The sequence below is a fragment of the Ranitomeya variabilis genome, chromosome 2 (assembly GCF_051348905.1).
Source record: "Ranitomeya variabilis isolate aRanVar5 chromosome 2, aRanVar5.hap1, whole genome shotgun sequence".
Lineage (NCBI taxonomy): Eukaryota > Metazoa > Chordata > Amphibia > Anura > Dendrobatidae > Ranitomeya > Ranitomeya variabilis.
In genome coordinates this window covers 220261776-220285366 of record NC_135233.1, presented here as the reverse complement: position 1 = coordinate 220285366, position 23591 = coordinate 220261776, and the positions used below count along the sequence as shown (strand labels likewise).

At 42.3% G+C, this 23591-nt stretch overlaps 1 protein-coding gene across 1 annotated transcript in view; it reads left to right on the top strand.

Annotated features, from left to right (window-relative positions):
• The window catches only part of LOC143804980 (myosin-4-like), a 71329-nt gene that overhangs the window by 13903 nt on the left and 33835 nt on the right, over positions 1–23591 (top strand). The window contains exons 7-22 of the mRNA XM_077283663.1: positions 1964–2056; positions 2146–2209; positions 2951–3049; positions 3311–3414; positions 3496–3634; positions 3715–3833; positions 3907–4056; positions 4135–4305; positions 4389–4695; positions 4777–4853; positions 5327–5414; positions 5490–5607; positions 14699–14822; positions 14904–15040; positions 15130–15385; positions 15465–15707. Of these exons, the coding sequence (XP_077139778.1) occupies positions 1964–2056; positions 2146–2209; positions 2951–3049; positions 3311–3414; positions 3496–3634; positions 3715–3833; positions 3907–4056; positions 4135–4305; positions 4389–4695; positions 4777–4853; positions 5327–5414; positions 5490–5607; positions 14699–14822; positions 14904–15040; positions 15130–15385; positions 15465–15707 (2289 nt within the window). The remainder of the gene's footprint in view (positions 1–1963; positions 2057–2145; positions 2210–2950; positions 3050–3310; positions 3415–3495; positions 3635–3714; positions 3834–3906; positions 4057–4134; positions 4306–4388; positions 4696–4776; positions 4854–5326; positions 5415–5489; positions 5608–14698; positions 14823–14903; positions 15041–15129; positions 15386–15464; positions 15708–23591) is intronic.

The window sequence follows — 23591 nt, the reverse complement described above, 5'->3', positions numbered from 1 at the left end:
TTATGTTTCTGGGAGGTTAAAATTGTCTTGTTTATTTTGGCTATCCCTCAATCCTATATGATTCCCCACTGTTTAGAGATGGTTTTGCAACCATTTCCAGCCTGATGAGTAACAAAAACTCTTCTTCTGAGGTCCTCAGAAATCTCCAATGCTCATTCTATAATACACTTCCACAAACATGAGTTAAGGTCAGACTTTAATAGATCTCTGTTCTTTAAATAAAACACATCGCCCACTCACACCTGATTGTAATCCCGTTGATTGAAAACACCAGATTCTAATTTCATATTCTCATTATCGGCTAATCTGAAAGTCACATGCATTTGCCACTCACAAACATGTGATATTGGATTATATTTCTAATTTAAAACATAACAAAATATAATATTTTGACTAATATGCTTGATTTCATTATCTTTTATTTATGCCTAGGATTTGTTGGAAAATCTGATATAGTTTTATGTCAAATTTATGCAGAAATACTGAAAATTTGAAAGGGTTCACAAACTGCAAAGTACCACTGTAAGATCTTTTTAGTATACTACATACCAACCTCTCAGATTCTGTGGATGAGGATATGTAACTGAGTTAGTAGCATTTACTTATAAAAGAAAAATGCCTTCTTTGCATTCTTTAAGACCATGCTCAAGAAGCTTATGATAATTAAGACAGCTATGTAACTTAGAAGGTACATCGAGTGCCGATGTCAAGCTCAAAATTCTAGAAAGTGCATTTATGAGGCTCGTGTTAAGAACAGATCCTGACACTATGCAATGCAAACTATTCCTGCTACTGAAACCAGAATAGAAAAAAACAATAAAAAGGAAATATGAGTAAATATGTAAATGAGAAAAGAATTAGTCTTAAAGAAGTTGTCCTATTCTTATATCATGCATTCTACTCACTTCTATCATTGTTTTTCTGTTGTATCTTAACTAAAGAAAATGTAGATAATAACATGAAGATTATTTATAGCTGACAAGTAGCAGTATATATATATTGTATAACTGAAGGTACACTTACACTGGGAAACTCTAAGAAAGTTATCTGCCGGTCTATGCACACCGTCAATCACCTGAAGTACAAGCAAATCGCTCACTCATTGGATAAAATGATTTTCAAACCAGCTTGGAAATCATAATTCTGGGCAGCACATCATCCTGTGTAAACAGGATATGTGCTGCCGAGAACACTGATATTTTATACAAACAAACAATCATATAAATGAACATTCTGTGTACATGGAAGTAAGGTCAGCCAAATGACCGTTAATAGGCTTACATGTACATCAATGATCTTCTAATGGCCGAGGTTGACTAGTGTAAATGAAGCCTATAGCAATTTATCATTTAAGACAAATCTTTTATTGTCTGAACTATGATTATGACAAAAAACTATACCTCATCTTTCCTTGGCTGGGTTATTACAGCTAAGAACAAAGGTCCCTTTTTGTTGTAGGGGTGCAGATAAGAACAATTACATGGTTTCAGTCAGGAATGTTGCTAGAAGCTCATGTTTGTGTATGCATCACATTTGCAGTAGTTCATCACAGCCAAAGGTGCTCTACTAAGGACTAAAGATGCTTCATTCATTCAGGGAATGACGTACTCCTGAGACAGCAGAAGTCATTAAAAGTGGCATTTTATGTAGAATTTGGAGAATCCACTTGCTACATTGACTGTATTGAGCTATTTAAATTGTTCTTGTTTCATTGGTTTGTGGAAAACAGCAGAAAGTTTTTACGTTTTGCTAATAAAACTAATTTGTAATGGGGGTTGAATCATTTTGATTGCAGCTATACAGTATAATGCCCAATGCTTAGCCTGAGGGTCAGAGTATAAAAAGGATTCAAAGAACATCATAAAAGGAGCAATCCTCTTATTCGCTACTTCTCATAATGCAGAATATGAATTTTGTAACTATTGTCTTGTGTTCCATTAAATTAACACTTCTTATATTTTAGGGTACCCTGGAGGATCAAATCATTCAGGCTAACCCTCTGCTGGAAGCATTCGGAAATGCCAAGACACTGCGAAATGATAATTCATCTCGTTTTGTAAATATTAACATCAGACAAGTTATTTTCCATAGTCACCTGCACAGAAATACAGTCATGGCTTACTTTTTTTCTATTTTTTCTTTTAGGGTAAATTCATCAGAATTCACTTTGGTACCACTGGAAAACTTTCTTCTGCTGATATTGAAACTTGTAAGAATGGGCGTGAAGATAATACACAACTTTAGATAGTTGTATGTGCTTATAGTCAGCAGTTTTACATTTACATTATATTTTCCAACATGCTGTAAAAATGTAGGAGTCAAGGGGTTTTCCGTCATAAACCTTTTTCACTTAAATAGGTATGTTGAACATTGATAATAAGCTTGAGGTATAAAATCCCATGGTTACTTTACAATAAGTTGCTTATTTCTCATGAAACCTTGTCCATATTGGCGACCCACACTTCCAGGTTTGCTCTGCCTTACATAAGAAGTTTTTTTATGAACATTTAATTGCCCACGATCTTGAGTGAACACACTGAATCTTTCTCTGTCACCATTTCTTTGCACTGTTTTACTGCACATTCTTAACTTTTTATTGATTTCATATGTTTGGTAGCTCATGCACAGTGACAAGTAGGGTGACACTTGGTGACAACAGTCAAAACACACATTAGTAGCATGCACATATCACAGCAGAGAGCAGCTGAAAAAATAAAAGTGCAACGTAGATTCAGCCATCCGGGATCAGAAACAAGATGTAATACTGAGTATTCAAGAACTTCCTGAAGAGTAGAGTTGGGATACTTGTATGTTTCTATTACTGAATAAGTGAAATATTTTTAAAATAAGGAATTAAATTTTAATTTCATTTATTTAAAAGCACATTTTGGTTGTAGAAAACCTGTTCAATTCCTTGTGTTTTTTATATTTTTTCAATATGTAACTACAGATCTCCTGGAAAAGTCCAGAGTAACATTCCAACTTTCAGCTGAAAGAAGCTACCACATCTTCTACCAGATCTTGACAAACAAGAAACCAGAAATTATTGGTAATGTCCCTGTTTATATTCTAAAAAATACATTCCCTGTGAAGCATCCATGTTCTGCCACATAGGGCCTCCATGAAGAACCATATTCGGGAGCTTTTCATAGTATTATATATTTATTCTGCTTCAGTTTTTACCTTGCCAGGTGTTCTGAAGATTACATGAGTTGTAAATTTTGTGCATCCAAACCATTTGCAAAACAATATTGTAGGTTGTATTAGTTTCACCTTCAGCATGTTATCACTATTGGTTTTGTTGTTTTAGAGATGCTGCTTCTCACGACCAACCCTTATGACTATCCTTGGATCAGCCAGGGCGAAATAGCTGTGAAGAGTATTAATGACGAAGATGAGCTTTTAGCCACTGATGTCAGTAACAGCTTTATTGGGAGGCACAAATGCCTAAATAAAGATGTTGTTAGTTAGTGTATATTTTTTATTTCTTTATAGACTGCTATTGATATTCTTGGGTTCAATCCAGATGAAAAAATTGGCATCTACAAAATGACTGGTGCTGTCATGCACCATGGTAATATGAAGTTCAAGCAGAAGCAGCGGGAAGAGCAGGCTGAGCCAGATGGCAATGAAGGTTAGTGTCTTTGGTCCTTGAGTTAGTCATGATTTTTCGTACCAGTAAGGAATAATATTGTGCTTGTCCTCCACATCTAGTTGCTGACAAAATTGGCTATTTAATGGGTCTCAACTCTGCTGACTTGCTCAAAGCTTTGTGCTACCCAAGAGTAAAAGTGGGCAATGAGTTTGTCACCAAGGGACAAACAGTGCCACAGGTATCTAATATAAACAGCAAAACACACACAACAAGGTACGATATAATACTTAAACTGATGTTTTCCACTTCAGGTGTACAACTCAGTGGGTGCCCTCAGCAAATCTACATTTGAAAAACTGTTCTTATGGATGGTCACACGTATCAACCAACAGTTGGACACCAAGCAGCCCAGACAATTCTTCATAGGCGTGCTGGATATTGCTGGATTTGAAATATTTGATGTAAGCAGCTAATCTAGTTTTACATGTTCCCTTAGTCAACCACCTGGTATCTTCTCATCTGCTTTCTATCAATTTCAGTACAACAGCTTGGAGCAGCTCTGCATTAACTTCACCAATGAGAAGCTGCAGCAGTTTTTCAACCACCACATGTTCGTCCTGGAACAGGAGGAATACAAGAAAGAAGGTATCGACTGGGAGTTCATTGACTTTGGTATGGACTTGGCTGCCTGTATTGAGCTAATTGAGAAGGTAAATTTGTTTTAGATCAGTCTATTGAAAATATCTATAGTTCTGTGGAACTCAAAAACATTTTTTTATTATTTACTTTTAAGCCCATGGGTATTTTCTCCATCCTTGAAGAGGAGTGCATGTTCCCCAAGGCCACTGACACATCCTTCAAGAACAAGCTGTATGAACAGCATCTAGGCAAGTGTAAGAACTTTGAGAAGCCCAAGCCAACCAAAGGAAAGGCTGAAGCTCATTTCTCTCTGGTGCATTATGCTGGTACTGTGGATTACAACATCTCTGGTTGGCTCGATAAGAATAAGGATCCATTGAATGAGTCTGTTATCCAGCTCTACCAGAAGTCTGCTGTCAAACTGTTGGCCTTCTTGTATTCCAACTACAACAGTTCTGAATGTAAGTTGTGTGTCTTTCTCCTTGATATTTTACAAGTTGAAAAGGTTGAAGTAGTATTAAAACCTGACATTTTTATCGTAGCTGATGCTGGTGGTAGTAGTAAAGGAGGAAAGAAGAAGAAGGGATCCTCTTTCCAGACTGTGTCTGCTCTTTTCAGGGTTAGTATTCATATCCATACAATTGGTAAATAATCCCAAATAATTTATAAGGTTTATTAAATGCACATGATAATAGTAGTGCCAGATTATTAAATAGTATAAATTGTTGACACTGAAAGATCATTTACGTTGGCCAACTGTAGCCGTTAAAAGACTGCCAATCGTATACATACAAGCTGATTGGTAGGAGTTTAACAGCCTTTTTAGAAAGGCAAACCACATATACTATAAATATAAAATGTTAACATAGAATAATCAATTTTTATTCATATTATCCAGATTTTGTTTTATCAATCACCTAATTAAATCTGCTCAATTTTTTCTAGCCTTATAAACTTGTAGAAAGAGGTCACACCTCTTTGTAGTTTTGCCATGGAAACAAGTGCTAAAGTCAAACTGAATGTACTCCTAAATTACAGATTAAAGGCTACTTATTGTTTTAATGCTGAATGTAATATATATTTTTGCTAAAGGAAAACTTGGGCAAACTCATGACCAATCTGAGAAGCACCCATCCCCACTTTGTACGTTGTCTGATTCCCAATGAGACTAAAACTCCAGGTAAATTTTGTTTGCCCTAGCACAGAAGTTTCAATATATGTGTATTCTATGTTAAAGCTATTTTTCTCTACCTAGGTGTCATGGACAATCACTTGATTATCCACCAGCTGAGATGTAATGGTGTCCTGGAAGGTATCAGAATTTGCAGGAAAGGATTTCCAAGCAGAATACTTTATGCAGACTTTAAGCAGCGGTAATTACAATATCTATCTATATACTGTATATATATTTTTATTTTTTTCATACTTATGCTCTCTATTCTTGTAAGGCAGGGGTGCAAATCTTTTATTCTGCCAAGTGCCATTTGTATATTTCTACCATCATTCGGAGGTCACACAAAATTATCAACTTCAAAAATTGCCCTGCTATATTTGCTCAAACAATTAGTTAACTTTCCCTAATGTGACGGCTGGAACTGCTTCCATTTGGTGAGGCTGTGATATTAGGAGGGATTGATCATGTTGCTTCTTGTAACTGCTTTTCCAGACTTGTGTCGATCTGGAGAGCAATAAACTCTTTGTCAAAATAAGCTTTGTAAAGGACTTGCAGCAGTAAGTTGTTCCTATGCCGATGTACATTACACTGCATGTCTCACCAACAGGAAAAATTTATTACTGCTCACATTACAATTATATAACACAAGAAGTGGGAGTTTTGAAGTATATACATCACATAGGAGACACAGAGACTGATGTATATACATCACATAAGACATACTGGGGCTGGAGCGTACACATCAAATAGGAGACACTATGGCTAAAGCGTATACATCACATAAGAGATGGTGGGGCTGAAGAATATACATTATATAGGAGACGCTGGGGCAGTAGTATATACATCACATTAGAGACGGTGGAGCTTCAACATATACATCACATAGGAGACTAAGTGACTGCTGTATATACAATAGGAAACATTGGGGCTGGAGTATGTACATCACAGAAGACAGAGGGAGGTCTGAAGTATATACATCACATATGAGGAACACAGACTGCTGTTTACACTTTACATAAGACACACTGGGTCTGGAGCATATATATATATCACATAGGAGATGCTGGGGCTGCAGCATATATATCACAAAGAAGACACTGGGACTGAAGCATATAAATCGCATATGAGATGCCGAGGCTGCAGCATATATATATATATATATATATATATATATATATATATTTATATATATATATATAACACAGAAAACACTGGGGCTGCAGCATATACATCACATGGGAGATGCTGGGGCTGCAGTATATATATCACATAGGAGACACTGGGACTGAAGCATATAAATCACATAGGAGATACTGGGGCAGCAGCATATACATCACATAAGAGACACTGGGGCCTCAGCATATACATTACATAAGAGACACTGGGGCTGAAGCATATACATCACATAGGGGATGCTAGGACCACTGTATATAGATCACTAAGTAGATGCTGTGTCAGAAGCATATACATGACATAGGAGACACTGAGCCTGGAGTATATACAAAACATAGGTGACACTGGGGCTGGAGTATACACAATAGGAGATATTGGGGCTGGAGCATATACTTGACAGAACACATTGGGGATAGAACATGTACATCACAGAAGACACGGGTGCTGCTGCTGTCTTCATCTGTGGGATACGAGCGCATCGGGTGAAAACTCCGTCCACAAAATACATCCAGATGCTGGCAATGTCAACTGTCAGGACATAGTCCCACAATGCATAACCTGTACCCCAGTACAGTCACTGTCAGCTTCACAATAACAAAAAGGAATCAGTAGCTGCCACCCCCAATCCTTTATACAGGCCGATTGGACACCCGTTACAGGTAGCATATGGCTACAGGGGTGCGGTGTGCAGAGCAAGAGGAACAGAGCTATTGCATTTTATATATTTAACTTGGAAAGGTAGGCAGTGTTTACAAAAAATATACAAAGATTATACGAAATGCGATCAAAATAATACGGTACTGTATATACAATTGCATAAAATAAATGGGAATAAAGACAGAAGTACTATACCTGATGTAGCAGGAATGGCTCTTATTTTTATGGAGAGAAGCACTCTGGTTAGAAAAATGAGACACTCTCACAGCGAACTATGTCTTCCAGGAATTAACAAATATGACAATTTAAATCGATATAGTTGGAGACTTTATATTGATATTTATTTATTTATTTATTTATTTGGAGCACACATATATTTTAATCTTCTGTCACCACTGGACTGGTAATTATTTATTTGTTTACTCATACATTTCTCTATGTGGGTCACATATCGGTCTATATTGTCATATACACAGATTTTCTGAGTTATACTGTATATGATTTATGTCATATTTATATTTAGAGTTTAAACTTGTACTGAATACATTGTAACATTATTTGGAGACCACCAGTGTATCTATCGCTGCAGTATAACCCTTGTTATGTGTTTTTAACCCCTTCATGACCCAGCCTATTTTGGCCTTAATGACCTGGCCGTTTTTTGCAATTCTGACCAGTGTCCCTTTATGAGGTAATAACTCAGGAACGCTTCAACGGATCCTGACATATTGGGCTTCATGTTAGAGGTAAATTTAGGTCGATAATTTCTGAGTTTATTTGTGAAAAAAACGGAAATTTGGCGAAAATTTTGAAAATTTCGCAATTTTCACATTTTGAATTTTTATTCTGTTAAACCAGAGAGTTATGTGACACAAAATAGTTAATAAATAACATTTCCCACATGTCTACTTTACATCAGCACAATTTTGGAAACAAATTTTTTTTTGCTAGGAAGTTATAAGGGTTAAAATTTGACCAGTGATTTCTCATTTTTACAACAAAATTTACAAAACCATTTTTTTTAGGGACCACCTCACATTTGAAGTCATTTTGAGGGTTCTATATGGCTGAAAATACCCAAAAGTGACACCATTCTAAAAACTGCACCCCTCAAGGTGCTCAAAACCACATTGAAGAAGTTTATTAACCCTTCAGGTGTTTCACAGCAGCAGAAGCAACATGGAAGTAAAAAATGAACATTTAACTTTTTAGTCACAAAAATGATCTTTTAGCAACAATTTTTTTATTTTCCCAAGGGTAAAAGGAGAAACTGGACGTTGTTGTCCAATTTGTCCTGAGTACGCTGATACCCCCAGGTGCTTCACAAATTGATCCGTAAAAATGAAAAAGTACTTTTTTTTCCCCAAAAAATTATTTTAGCCTCAATTTTTTCATTTTCACATGGGCAACAGGATAAAATGGATCCTAAAATTTGTTGGACAATTTCTCCTGAGTATACCGATATCTCACATGTGGGGGTAAACCACTGTTTGGGCACATGGTAAGGCTCGGAAGGGAAGGATCGCCATTTGACTTTTTGAATGAAAAATTATCTCTATCGCTAGCGGACACCATGTCACGTTTGGAGAGCCCCTGTGTGCCTAAACATTGGAGCTCCCCCACAAGTGACCCCATTTTGGAAACTAGACCCCCCAAGGATCTTATCTAGAAGCATAGTGAGCACTTTAAACCCTCAGGTGCTTCACAAATTGATCCGTAAAAATGAAAAAGTACTTTTTTTTCACACAAAATTTCCTTTAGCCTCAATTTTTTCATTTTCACATGGGCAACAGGATAAAATGGATCCTAAAATTTGTTGGGCAATTTCTCCTGAGTACGCCGATACCTCATATGTGGGGGTAAACCACTGTTTGGGTGCACGGCAAGGCTCGGAAGGGGAGGCGCGCCATTTGACTTTTTGAATGGAAAATTAGCTCCAATCGTTAGCGGACACCATGTCGTGTTTGGAGAGCCCCTGTGTGCCTAAACATTGGAGCTCCCCTACAAGTGACCCCATTTTGGAAACTAGACCCCCCAAGGAACTTATCTAGATGCATAGTGAGCACTTAAAACCCCCAGGTGCTTCACAGAAGTTTACAACGCAGAGCCGTGAAAATAAAAAATAATTTTTCTTTCCTCAAAAATGATTTTTGGCCCGGAATTTTTTATTTTCCCAAGGGTAATAGGAGAAATTGGACCCCAAATGTTGTTGTCCAGTTTGTCCTGAGTACGATGATACCCCATATGTGGGGGTAAACCACTGTTTGGGCGCATGGCAGGGCTCGGAAGGGAAGGCACGCCATTTGGCTTTTTGAATGGTAAATTAGCTCCAATCATTAGCGGACACCATGTCGCGTTTGGAGAGCCCCTGTGTGCCTAAACATTGGAGCTCCCCCACAAGTGATCCCATTTTGGAAACTAGACCTCCCAAGGAACTAATCTAGATGTGTGGTGAGCACTTTGAACCCCCAAGTGCTTCACAGAAGTGTATAACGCAGAGCCATGAAAATAAAAAATAATTTTTCTTTTCTCAAAAATGATTTTTTTAGCCCACAATTTTTTATTTTCCCAAGGGTAAAAGGAGAAATTGGACCCCAAAAGTTGTTGTCCAGTTTCTCCTGAGTACGCTGATACCCCATATGTGGGGGTAAACCACTGTTTTGGCACACGTCGGGGTTCGGAAGGGAAGTAGTGACGTTTTGAAATGCAGACTTTGATGGAATGCTCTGCGGGTGTCAGGTTGCATTTGCAGAGCCCCTGATGTGCCTAAAGAGTAGGAACTCCCCACAAGTGACCCCATTTTGGAAACTAGACCCCCAAAGGAACTTATCTAGATGTGTGGTGAGCACTTTGAACCCCCAAGTGCTTCACAGAAGTTTATAACGCAGAGCCGTGAAAATAATAAATGTGTTTCCTTTCCTCAAAAATATTTTTTTAGCCCACAATTTTTTATTTTCCCAAGGGTAACAGGAGAAATTTGACCCAAAAGTTGTTGACCAGTTTCTCCTGAGTATGCTGATACCCCATTTGTGGGGGTAAACCACTGTTTGGGCAGATGCCGGGGCTCGGAAGGGAAGTAGTGACGTTTTGGAATGCAGACTTTGATGGATTGGTCTGCAGGCATCATGTTACGTTTGCAGAGACCCTGATGTGCCTAAACAGTAGAAACCCCCCACAAGTGACCCCATTTTGGAAACTAGACCCCCCAAGGAACTTATCTAGATGTGTGGTGAGCACGTTCAACCCCCAAGTGCTTCACAGAAGTTTACAACGCAGAGCCGTGAAAATAAAAAATAATTTTTCTTTCCTCAAAAAAGATGTTTTAGCAAGCAATTTTTTTATTTTCACAAGGGTAACAGGAGAAATTGGACCCCAATATTTGTTGCCCAGTTTGTTGTGAGTACGCTGATACCCCATATGTGGGGGTAAACCACTGTTTGGGCGCACGTCAGGGCTCGGAAGGGAAGTAGTGACATTTGAAATGCAGACTTTGATGGAATGGTCTGCGGGCGTCACGTTGCATTTGCAGAGCCCCTGATGTGCCTAAACAGTAGAAACACCCCACAAGTGACCCCATTTTGGAAACTAGACGCCCCAAGGAACTTATCTAGATGTGTGGTGAGCACGTTCAACCCCCAAGTGCTTCACAGAAGTTTACAACGCAGAGCCGTGAAAATAAAAAATCATTTTTCTTTCCTCAAAAAAAGATGTTTTAGCAAGCAATTTTTTATTTTCACAAGAATAACAGGAGAAATTGGACCCCAATATTTGTTGCCCAGTTTGTTGTGAGTATGCTGGTACCCCATATTTGGGGGTAAACCACTGTTTGGGCGCACGTCAGGGCTCAGAAGGGAAGTAGTGACATTTGAAATGCAGACTTTGATGGAATGGTCTGCGGGCATCACGTTGCATTTGCAGAGCCCCTGATATGCCTAAACAGTAGAAACACCCCACAAGTGACCACATTTTGGAAACTAGACCCCCTAAGGAACTTATCTAGATGTGTGGTGAGCACTTTGAACCCCCAAGTGCTTCACAGAAGTTTATAACGCAGAGCCGTAAAAATAAAAAATAATTGTTCTTTCCTCAAAAATTATGTTTTAGCAAGTAATTTTTTATTTTTGCAAGGGTAACAGGGGAAATTGGACCCCAACAGTTGTTGCCCAGTTTGTCCTGAGTACGCTGGTACCCCATATGTGGGGGTAAACCACTGTTTGGGAACACGTCGGGGCTTGGAAGGGAGGGAGCACCATTTGACTTTTTGAACGCAAGATTGGCTGGAATCAATGGTGGTGCCATGTTGCGTTTGGAGACCCCTGATGTGCCCAAACAGTGGAAACCCCTCAATTCTAACTTCAACACTAACCCCAACACACCCCTAACCCTAATCCCAACTGTAGCCCTAACCCTAATCACAACCCTAACCCCAACACACCCCTAACCACAACCCTAACCCCAACACACCCGTAACCCTAATCCCAACCCTAACCCTAACCCTAATCCCAACCCTAACCCTAATCCCAACCCTAACCACAACTGTAACCCCAACACACTCCTAACCCTATTCGTAACCCTAACCACAAGCCTAATCTTAACCCTATTTCCAACCCTAGCCCTAATTCCAACCCTAACTCTAATTCCAACCCTAACCCTAAGGCTATGTGCCCACGTTGCGGATTCGTGTGAGATTTTTCCGCACGATTTTTGAAAAATCTGCAGGTAAAAGGCACTGCGTTTTACCTGCAGATTTACAGCGGATTTCCAGTGTTTTTTTTGTGCGGATTTCACCTGCGGATTCCTATTGAGGAACAGGTGTAAAATGCTGCGGAATCCGCACAAAGAATTGACATGCTGCGGAAAATACAACGCAACATTTCCGCACGGAATTTTCCGCACCATGGGCACAGCGGATTTGGTTTTCCATAGGTGTACATGGTACTGTAAACCTGATGGAAAACTGCTACGAATTCGCAGCGGCCAATCCGCTGCGGATCCGCGGCCAATCCGCTGTGGATCTGCGGCCAATCCGCTGCGGATCCGTGGCCAATCCGCTGCGGATCCGCAGCCAAATCCGCACTGTGTGCACATGCCCTAACCCTAACCCTACCCCTAACCCTAACCCTACCCCTAGTTCTAACCCTAGTTCTAACCCTAACCCTAGTGGAAAAAGAAAAAAAAATATTTTATTTTTTTATTATTGTCCCTACCTATGGGGGTGATAAAGGGGGGGGTCATTTACTATTTTTTTTATTTTGATCACTGTGATAGGTTTTATCACAGTGACCAAATTATATCTGGAACGAATCTGCCGGCCGGCAGATTCGGCGGGCGCACTGCGCATGCGCCCGCCATTTTGGAAGATGGCGGCGCCCATGGAGAAGACGGATGGACACCGGGAGCCTCGGTAAGTATAATGGGGTGGAGATCGGGGCACGGGGGGGGCGTCGGAGCACGGGGGCTGGCATAGGAGCACGGGGGGAGCGGACAGGAGGACGGGGGAACGGAGCACAAGACGGAGGGGAGCGGACCACAGATCGGTGGCTTGGGGGGGCGATCGGTGGGGGGGGTCACATCAGTGTTTCCAGCCATGGCCGATGATATTGCAGCATCGGCCATGGCTGGATTGTAATATTTCACCAGTTTTTTAGGTGAAATATTACAAATCGCTCTGATTGGCAGTTTCACTTTCAACAGCCAATCGGAGCGATCGTAGCCACGGGGGGGTGAAGCCACCCCCCCTGGGCTGAAGGACCACTCCCCCTGTCCCTGCAGATCGGGTGAAATTGGAGTTAACCCTTTCACCCGATTTGCAGGGACGCGATTATTCCATGACGCCACATAGGCATCATGGGTCGGATTGGCACGGGTTTTCATGACGCCTACGTGGCGTCAAAGGTCGGGAAGGGGTTAATAGTTGTATTCATAATTTAAGAAAGATTTACTATTTTGCATTTTTGTATTCAGAGGAGATTCTTCTTATTGGCTTTTTTGTTGATTAATCTCCTAAACTATTACCTTATTTTTGAGAACTCAGGAATCAACAATGACAGACACCCAAACATTGTTTTCATTAGATCACGGTTATGTCTACATACCTCCCCTTGGTGAGCTTATATGGGGGCTGGTTGTGGAATGTGCTAGGTCTTTTAGAAAATTATGAGATCCCCAACTTTCAGAATATTTTCACCCCTGGAGGTCCCATGCAGTAGATATTGCTATCATGTTTCCTATTGCAATTTTACCTTTCTATAGAGATAAAATATGGCATGGATAGCATCATCCATCAGAACAATATTAAGTTGGAGTGGTTAGAATGGCCTTACAGTGAGGTGAATGAATGCATTCAGCTTATCCCTTCGCTACGATGCTGACAATGTATCTCCATAAATATCAGATCGATGCAAACCCCAATATTCACCACTGGCCACTGGCTCCAAAAAGTCTGGGGACCAGTGCTTTGAACAGAGGAAGCTCTTGCATTGGAAATGTATTTCTCCACCTCTGAATAAACAAATCCCAAGCTTAGTATCTGGCTTTCAGAGCAGATCTCCTGTTGTAAATGCCTAGTCACTGTGGGAGGTCCCTACTTCAATGGAGGTTGAAATGTCAGCTCTTTCTCACTTCCCTAATTATAATTAGATTCTCACATCCCCAGTTATAATTAATCCCATATGTGAGGGGGATATGTCCCCTCTCTGGAGACATCTTTATGGATTTTAATTTTTCTGTACGACACTTGGGCTGGGGATAACTTTTAGATTGCCGGGGGGCAGTCGCTGTGGTCCATTCTTAATGGAAGCGCAAAAGGTTGCAGAGCGCAGCAGTCAGCTAATCTTCACACCTACTAGAATTAATGGAAAGGCAGCCGGGGCTCTTCAGAATTTCTGGTTTGTAAGGTGTGGTAGTACACTGCATGCTCTCAAAACGGAAACAAATGTCGAAAGGCACCGAGGGAAGTGACTACCCTTTAAAAAAAGTCTCAGTATTTTTTTCCCCTAAACTGTTTTAATTATATATGTAATGTGGTGAAAGTATATTAAAATACTTACCAATTATCATCTTCCCAAGTTTCCATTGCCATGCCAGTCCGTTTTTGTTCCACATGACCAGAAAACAGACAGGCCAGATCACATTGAATTTGTTTGTGAAACATAATGTCACTTTCTTAGTTTAAGTCTATGGAGCCTTGGTACTCATAGATGTACACTGGTGAAGAAATATTGTCCTAAACAGTGTGGGACAGCAAAGATAAACAGTGATAATAGGGGCTAAAATGGAGCTTAGCAGAATTAAAAAACGGGGCTGATGGCTGCATTATAACATACTTGCACTATGTTACATACATCATTTGGTTGGTTTAGGGAAAAAAAATGAGACATCTCTTTTAAGAAGAAATAAAAACAGAGCAAGTTTGCATTTTGAAGTCTTCAGAACTGAATCACATTTCTCTCTTTTGTTAGTTACAAAATCCTGAATGCAAGTGCAATTCCTGAAGGGCAGTTTATTGACAGTAAGAAGGCAGCTGAGAAACTCTTGGATTCAATTGATATTGACCACACACAGTACAAATTTGGACACACTAAGGTATATAAACAGTACCCATTTGTCTTCTTGTTTTATTCAAAAGTCTTCTCTGGCCTTAATATTTTTCTTGTGTTTCTTTAGGTGTTTTTTAAAGCTGGTCTCCTTGGTGTACTGGAAGAGATGAGAGATGAAAAGTTGTCTCAACTAATTACTCATACTCAAGCACTTTGCAGGGGTTTCTTAATGAGGGTTGAGTTTAAGAAAATGATAGATAGAAGGTATCATTTATTTTGCTGAACAAATTTACGCACAAAAATTAAATTTACAACTTTTAAAAATATACTAATATATTACATTTCTCAAAAAGGGAAGCTCTGTTTGTCATCCAGTACAACCTCCGGTCCTTCATGAATGTCAAACACTGGCCATGGATGAAGCTATACTTCAAGATTAAGCCACTTCTTAGGAGTGCCGAGTCGGAAAAAGAAATGGCAAACATTAAAGAAGAGTTTGAGAAGTCAAAAGAAGCTTTGGCTAAGTCAGAGGTTAAGAGGAAAGAATTAGAAGAGAAGCTGGTTGCCCTTGTGACAGAAAAAAACGATTTGCTTCTCCAAGTACAGACGGTAGGAGCTTTAGTATATATCTTTACTCGTTTGCGACCAGTAACAAAAATGGCTAACAATTATACCTGAAAATCTGCAGGAATCTGAGACCTTAGCTGACGCTGAGGAGAGATGTGATGGTCTCATCAAAAGCAAGATCCAACTGGAATCTAAAATTAAGGAGCTTAGTGAGAGACTTGAAGATGAGGAAGAAAGTAATGCTGAGTTGACAGCCAAAAAGAGAAAATTGGAAGATGAATGCTCTGAACTGAAGAAAGATATTGATGATTTAGAACTTACTTTGGCTAAAGTAGAAAAGGAAAAACATGCCACAGAAAACAAGGTAAAGTTAACCACTTTCAGCTGCATAACATACTATTCTGTAAACGACAGGGTGCAGACATATGGAGAGTGCTCAGGTTGGGACAATGATCTAGCGAATTAGTTTCATTGCTATACGTGAAGCGGGGAAGGAAATTTTTCCCTAATATGGAGCTATTTGCATCTGCCCCATGTTATTTTTGGCCTTCCTCTGGCTCGACATGTTAGGCTATAGGTTGAACTCTATGATCTCAAGCCTACCATCAACCTTAACCCCTTAAGCCCCGAGGGTGGTTTGCACGTTAATGACCGGGCCAATTTTTACAATTCTGACCACTGTCTCTTTATGAGGTTATAACTCTGGAACGCTTGAACGGATCTTGGCGATTCTGACATTGTTTTCTCGTGACATATTGTACTTCATGATAGTGGTAAAATTTCTTTGATATTACCTGCGTTTATTTGTGAAAAAAATGTAAATTTGGCGAAAATTTTTAAAATTTAGCAATTTTCCAACTTTGAATTTTTATGCCCTTAAATCACAGAGATATGTCACACAAAATACTTAATAAGTAACATTTCCCACATGTCTACTTTACATCAGCACAATTTTGGAAACAAATTTTTTTTTTGTTAGGGAGTTATAAGGGTTAAAAGTTGACCAGCGATTTCTCATTTTTACAACAAAATTTACAAAACCATTTTTTTTAGGGACCACCTCACATTTGAAGTCACATTTAGGGGTCTATATAGCAAAAAATACCCAAAAGTGAAACCATTCTAAAAACTGCACCCCTCAAGCTGATCAAAACCACATCCAAGAAGTTTATTAACCCTTCTGGTGCTTCATGAGAGCTAAAGCAATGTTGAAGGAAAAAATGAAAATTTAACTTTTTAGTCATGAAAACGATCTTTTAGCAACAATTTTTTTATTTTCCCAAAGGTAACAGGAGAAATTGGACTGCAAGAGTTGTTGTCCAATTTGTCCTGAGTACGCTGATACCCCATATGTGGGGGGGAACCACTGTTTGGGCACATGGCAGGGCTCAGAAGGGAAGGAGCGCCATTTGACTTCTTCAAGCTGAAATTAGCTGGAATTGAGATCGGACGCCATGTCGCGTTTGGTGAGCCCCTGATGTGCCTAAACAGTGGATACCCCCCACAAGTGACCCCATTTTGGAAACTAAACCCCCTAAGGAACTTATCTAGATGTGTGGTGAGCACTTTTATCCCCCAAGTGCTTCACCGAAGTTTATACCGCCCGTGCGTGAAAATAAAAAATCCTATTTTTTCCACAAACATGATGGTTTAGTCCCCAATTTTTTTATTTTCACAAGGGTAACTGAAGAAATTGGACCACAAAAGTTGTAGTCCAATTTGTCCTGAGTACGCCAATACCCCAAATGTGGGGGGGAACCACTGTTTAGGCGCATGGCAGGGCTCAGAAGGGAAGGAGCGCCATAAGACTTTTTCAAGCTAAAATTAGCTGGAATTGAGATTGGACGCCATGTCGCGTTTGGTGAGCCCCTGATGTGCCTAAACAGTGGAAACCCCCCACAAGTGACCCCATTTTGGAAACTAGACCCCCTAAGGAACTTATCTAGATGTGTGGTGAGCACTTTTATCCCCCAAGTGCTTCACAGAAGTTTATACCGCCCGTGCGTGAAAATAAAAAATCCTATTTTTTCCACAAACATGATGGTTTAGTCCCCAATTTTTTATTTTCAGAAGGGTAACTGAAGAAATTGGACCACAAAAGTTGTAGTCCAATTTGTCCTGAGTATGCCAATACCCCATATGTGGGGGGAACCACTGTTTAGGCGCATGGCAGGGCTCAGAAGGGAAGGAGCGCCATAAGACTTTTTCAAGCTAAAATTAGCTGGAATTGAGATTGGACGCCATGTCGCGTTTGGTGAGCCCCTGATGTGCCTAAACAGTGGAAACCCCCCACAAGTGACTCCAATTTGGAAACTAGACCCCCTAAGGAACTTGTCTAGATGTGTGGTGAGAACTTTGAACCCCCAAGTGTTTCACTGAAGTTTATAATGCCCGGGCGTGAAAATAAAAAATCCTATTTTTTGCCCACAAAAATGATCTTTTAGTCCCCAATTTTTTAATTTCCCAAGGGTAACAGGAGAAATTGGACCACAAAAGTTGTTGTCCAATTTGTCCTGAGTAGGCTGGTACCCCATATGTGGGAGAAAACTACTGTTTGGGCACACGTCAGGGCTCGGAAGGGAAGTAGTGACGTTTTGGAATGCAGGCTTTGATGGAATCGTCTGCGGTCGTCATGTTCCGTTTGATGAGCCCCTGATGTGCCTAAACAGTGGAAAACCCCACAAGTGACCCCAATTTGGAAACTAGACCCCCTAAGGAACTTGTCTAGATGTGTGGTGAGAACTTTGAACCCCCAAGTGTTTCACTGAAGTTTATAACGCCTGGGCGTGAAAATAAAAAATCCTATTTTTTGCCCACAAAAATGATCTTTTAGTCCCCAATTTTTTAATTTCCCAAGGGTAACAGGAGATATTGGACCACAAAAGTTGTTGTCCAATTTGTCCTGAGTAGGCTGGTACCCCATATGTGGGAGAAAACTACTGTTTGGGCACATGTCAGGGCTCGGAAGGGAAGTAGTGACGTTTTGGAATGCAGGCTTTGATGGAATCTTCTGCGGCCGTCACGTTCCATTTGACGAGCCCCTGATGTGCCTAAACAGGAAAAAAACCCACAAGTGACAACATTTTGGAAAGTAGACCCCCAGAGAACTTACCTAGATGTGCCAACTTTGGAATTATTTTATTTCCTGTAAAGTAAATTAGTAGTGCATGGAGGTGTGGTACAATTTAAAGTAATCCTTCATACACAGGCCAGGTTTGTCGGGGCAGGTGTCGCATTGATAGATGGTGTCCCTTCGAATTCCTCTTTTGTAGCACACTCGGCACCTTTTTTGCGGCTTACCTTTTTTTTCAGTTGGCGGGACCACCCCAGGAAAATGCTGGCCTGGTACGATACGTGCACCTTCAGTTCCAGAAGTACTGGGGCCCGCTCCTTCCCTCGTGCCAAACATCAGGGCCTTAACCACTACCTCCTGGAAATGAAGGTACGACGTATCGGTGTTGCGTGCACATCGTGACAGCAGGAAAGCATTGAGCATTGCCATTTGTACGATGTGCACGGACAGCTTTTTGTACCACACCCTGGCCTTTCTCAAAGCACTGTATGGTTGGAGGAGTTGATCGGAGAGATCAACGCCCCCCATGTTTTTGTTGTACCCCAGTACACAGTCCGGTTTGCAGACCTGTGCAGAGGTACCCCGTACAGTGCTGAGGGCGCTGCCATCACCGTGTATGGTGGTCAACAGAAGGGCATCCCTTTTGTCCTTGTACTTGACAACCAGCAGGTGGTCGCTACATTGGGCTTTGCTCTCGCCTTTTCTGAGCATCTGCCCAAGTAGCGTCTTTGGGAGGCCTTTCTGATTTTTGCGGACAGTACCGCAGGCTGCGGTACCTCGCGCAGAGAGGGATTTGTAGAGTGGGATGCTGGAATAAAAGTTATCAGTGTAGAGGTGATAACCTTTATCCAGCAGTGGGTGCACCAAATCCCACACAATTTTCCCACTCACTCCCAGGATAGAAGGACACTCAGGCGGTTCAATCCTGCTGTCCTTACCTTCGTAGACTCTAAAGCTGTGGGTGTACCCTGAGGTACTCTCACACAGCTTGTAGAGTTTGATTCCGTACCTGGCCCTATTGCTGGGCAGGTATTGACGGAATCTAAGCCGCCCCTTAAAATGAATTAAGGACTCATCCACGCAGATGTCCCTTTGAGGCACGTACACTTCTGCAAACTTTTTGTTGAAGTGTTCGATGACCGGCCGAACCTTGAACAGACGGTCAAAATTGGGGTCATCTCGTGCGGGACACCGTGCATTATCGTTGTAATGCACGAACTTATGGATGGCCTCAAAACGCGTCCGGGTCATGACCATTCGGAATACTGGAGTGTAATATAAAATATCCACACTCCAATATTGCCGAAGTTCAGGCTTCTTCAGGATCCCCATGTGGAGGACCAGGCCCCAAAACTGTATCATTTCAACTGCGTCTACAGGAGACCAGTTAGAATATGATGAACCCGAGTTTTGGTCCAAAAATTGCCGAGCATACAGATTAGTTTGCTCCACCATGAGGTTGACGAAAGCCTCAGAGAAAAAGACTTTGAAAAAGTCTAGTTCTGTGAGGCCGGTGGTGTCAAACTTGATTCCTGATTCTGCCACAAAATCAGGAATCAGTGGCTCGTAATTTTCGGGTGGCGAGGTCCATATGGGGTCCGCAGTGGGGTGCGCTGGTTCGTCTTCAGCAATGGTGGGCGCTTCATCTTCATCTTCATCAACGATGGGCCTAGCCTCATCTTCTGTCCTGCGGCATCTGCGTGGCGGTTCCGCAGGGCCGGAGGAGGAAGATGAGGAGTGGGAAGAGGATGAGGAAGAATCAGAAAAATAAAGAAAAGTAGGATCCTCTCCCTCGCTATCAGTGTCGGAGGCAAGGAAAGAATATGCCTCCTCCGCTGAATAGCGCTGTTGGGACGAACGGGACGAGCGGGACTTTTTTGTTGTAAGTGTGGTGCTTGGGTGCACTTTATTGGTAACTATGTGTAAGTGTGGGGGGATAGTGCTTGGTGCAAACTACTCTGAAAAGAAAAAGCTAAAAGGAAAAAAAAATACCTGTGAAAGAAAAGTATAAAACAGCAGGCCCTAGCTCTGATAAGTGAACCGCGTCACTTAATAAAGTTTGGCGGCTGCTGGGTGTGTGAACGGGGATGTGAAAAAAAAAAACGCAGGCACGAGAGCTCTGATAAATGAACCGCGTCACTTATCAAAGTTCAGTGGCTGCTGGGTGTGTGAACGGGGATGTGAAAAAAAAAACCAGGCACGAGAGCTCTGATAAATGAACCGCGTCACTTATCAAAGTTCAGTGGCTGCTGGGTGTGTGAACGGGGATGTGAAAAAAAAACCGCAGGCACGAGAGCTCTGATAAATGAACCGCGTCACTTATCAAAGTTCAGCGGCTGCTGGGTGCGTGCACAGGGATGTGAGAAAAAAAAAAAGAAAAGCACGGGTTAGACGCGGCGGGGTGAGCGCACGGAGATGTGGGGAAAAAAAGAAAGAAAAGGAAAGCACGGGTTAGACGCGGCGGGGTGAGCGCACGGAGATGTGGGAAAAAAAAAAAAGAAAAGGAAAGCACGGGTTAGACGCGGCGGGGTGAGCGCACGGAGATGTGGGGAAAAAAAAAAAAGAAAAGGAAAGCACGGGTTAGACGCGGCGGGGTGAGCGCACGGAGATGTGGGGGGGGGAAAAGGAAAGCACGGGTTAGACGCGGCGGGGTGAGCGCACGGAGATGTGAGGAAAAAAAAAGAAAAGGAAAGCACGGGTTAGACGCGGCGGGGTGAGTGTACGGAGATGTGGTGTTACCGGCTTCTGTAGCACCACAAGGCCCAGCAAGACAGGATCTGGCTGTGTGACCGCTCAGCAGGAGTCCCTCAGCTAGAGTGAGGACCCCTGCAGAGCGGTCACACAGGTCACCTGCAGGTGACAGACAGGTCACAGAGCGGTCACACCGCTGCTGTGAGCTGACATTGGTGGGATCAAATGATAACATCGATCCCACCAATCCCTGCAGGGCTTGGTGACCATGGCAACTGCCTAGGATCCCTCCGATCCTAGGCAGGTCACTGCCAGGTCACCAGCAGGGCACACAGCGGTCACAACGTGACCGCCGCTGTGCCCTGTGATTGGCGCGATCGTCGATCGCATCGATCGTGCCAATCAGCACCTGCAGGCCCTGCTGGGCCTGCACTAGTCACTGGCCTGTGATCGGTGCCATTGCAGCACCGATCCAGGCCGCTACAGCAGGGAGCAGGGCGTACGGTACAGAAGGGCACAGCGGCGGTATTCCCTGTGATTGGCGTGATCGTCGATCGCATCGATCGCACCAATCAGCGCCTGCAGGCCCTGCTGGGCCTGCACTAGGCTCTGGCCTACGATCGGTGCTATTGCAGCACCGATCCAGGCCAGTACAGCAGGGCACAGCGGCGGTAATACGCAATCGATACGATCGGCGATCGCGCCAATCCGGGGGGGTACATCGGTACTCGATCCTAGCCTGCGACCTCATTGTTTCAGCCGCTCCGATTGGCTGAAACAATGAGGAACGCTGTGATTGGCTGTTCAGAATTGAATAGCCAATCACAGCGATCCAGAGGCCTGGGGGGCGGAGCCAGGCCCGGGGATGTCGGCGCCATCTTCATCCAGGTAAGATGGCGCCGGAAATTTAATGCGATCACCGCGACTTAAGTCGCGATGTCGCATTAAACAGTATGACGTACTATCCCGTCGGTGGGAATTAAGGCCCACCCCACCTCGACGGGATAGTACGTCATATGGGATTAAGGGGTTAAAGGAGTTGTCCACTACTAGGACGACCCCTTCTTAAACTAAATGTTCTGCCATGATAAAATAATGGAGCATATACTCACCTCTCGTGTTGATGCAGTTCCAGCAGTGATGGCAGTCATGGTCCCAGAGCTATGATGCGGTGGAATGACATGTAATGCCCGACACCCAATCAGCGCTCGCATCACTGTGTCCGCATTCGGACAAACTGAACATGCAGAAGAAGTCCAGGATGAGCTGCAGCCCAGGTTTTCTCTTCATGTTCAGTTTGTCTGAAAGTGGAAACAGTGACGCCAGCGCTGATTGAGCGCCGGCGTCACATGTCACAACACCGCATCACAGCCTCGGGGAGAGCGAGTGCTGACACCGCGGCAACAGCAACGGCATTGGGGTGTGAGTACAGGCTTCATTATTTTATCGGCGCCAAACATTTAGTTTAAGGGGTTCTCCTAGTAGTGGACAACCACTTTAAAAACAATGAAACAAAGGCAGCACCTGCATCTATCAGAGTTGGCTTTGATTGCTACTATCATTCTCTGTCATTCACCCATTTCTCTTGTATTACATGAGTGCGGGGTGCCTATGAATTACCATTCTGTGCATAGCCTCTTCATACTTTAGTGAAGACCTACAACAGTCTTCATAGGAGACACACAAACACACACACACACATACAGTGGGGATAATATTTTGCAAGTTTTACCACTTGGAGAGGTCTGTAATTTTTATCATAGGTACACTTCAAGTGCGAGAGACAGAATTTAAAAAAAAAATTCCAGAAAATCACATTATGATTTTTACATAATTATTATTATTATAGCACCATTTATTCCATGGCGCTTTACATGTGAGGAGAGGTATACATAATAAAAACAAGTACAATAATCTTAAGCAATACAAGTCACAGCTGGTACAGGAGAAGAGAGGACCCTGCCTGCGAGGGCTCACAATCTACAAGGGATGGGTGAGGATACAGTAGGTAAGGATAGAGCTGGTCGTGCAGTGGTTTGGTTGATCGGTGATTACTGCAGTTTGTAGGCTTGCCGGAAGAGGTAGGTCTTCAGGTTCTTTTTGAAGGTTTTGATGGTAGGTGAAAGTTTGATATGTTGTGGTAGAGAGTTCCAGAGTAGGGGTGATGCGCGAGAGAAATCGTGTATGTGGAAGAGGAGATAAGAGGGGAGTAGAGAAGGAGATCTTGTGAGGATCGGAGGTTGCGTGCAAGTAAGTACTGGGAGACGAGGTCACAGATGTATGGAGGACACAGGTTGTGGAAGGCCTTATATGTCATGGTTAGGCTTTTGTACTGGAGTCTCTGGATAATGGGGAGCCAGTGAAAGGGATTGACAGAGGGGAGAAGTCGGGGAATAGGGGGGGGGACAGGTGGATTAGTCGGGCAGCTGAGTTTAATATAGATTGGAGGGGTTCGAGAGTGTTAGAGGGGAGGCCACAGAGCAG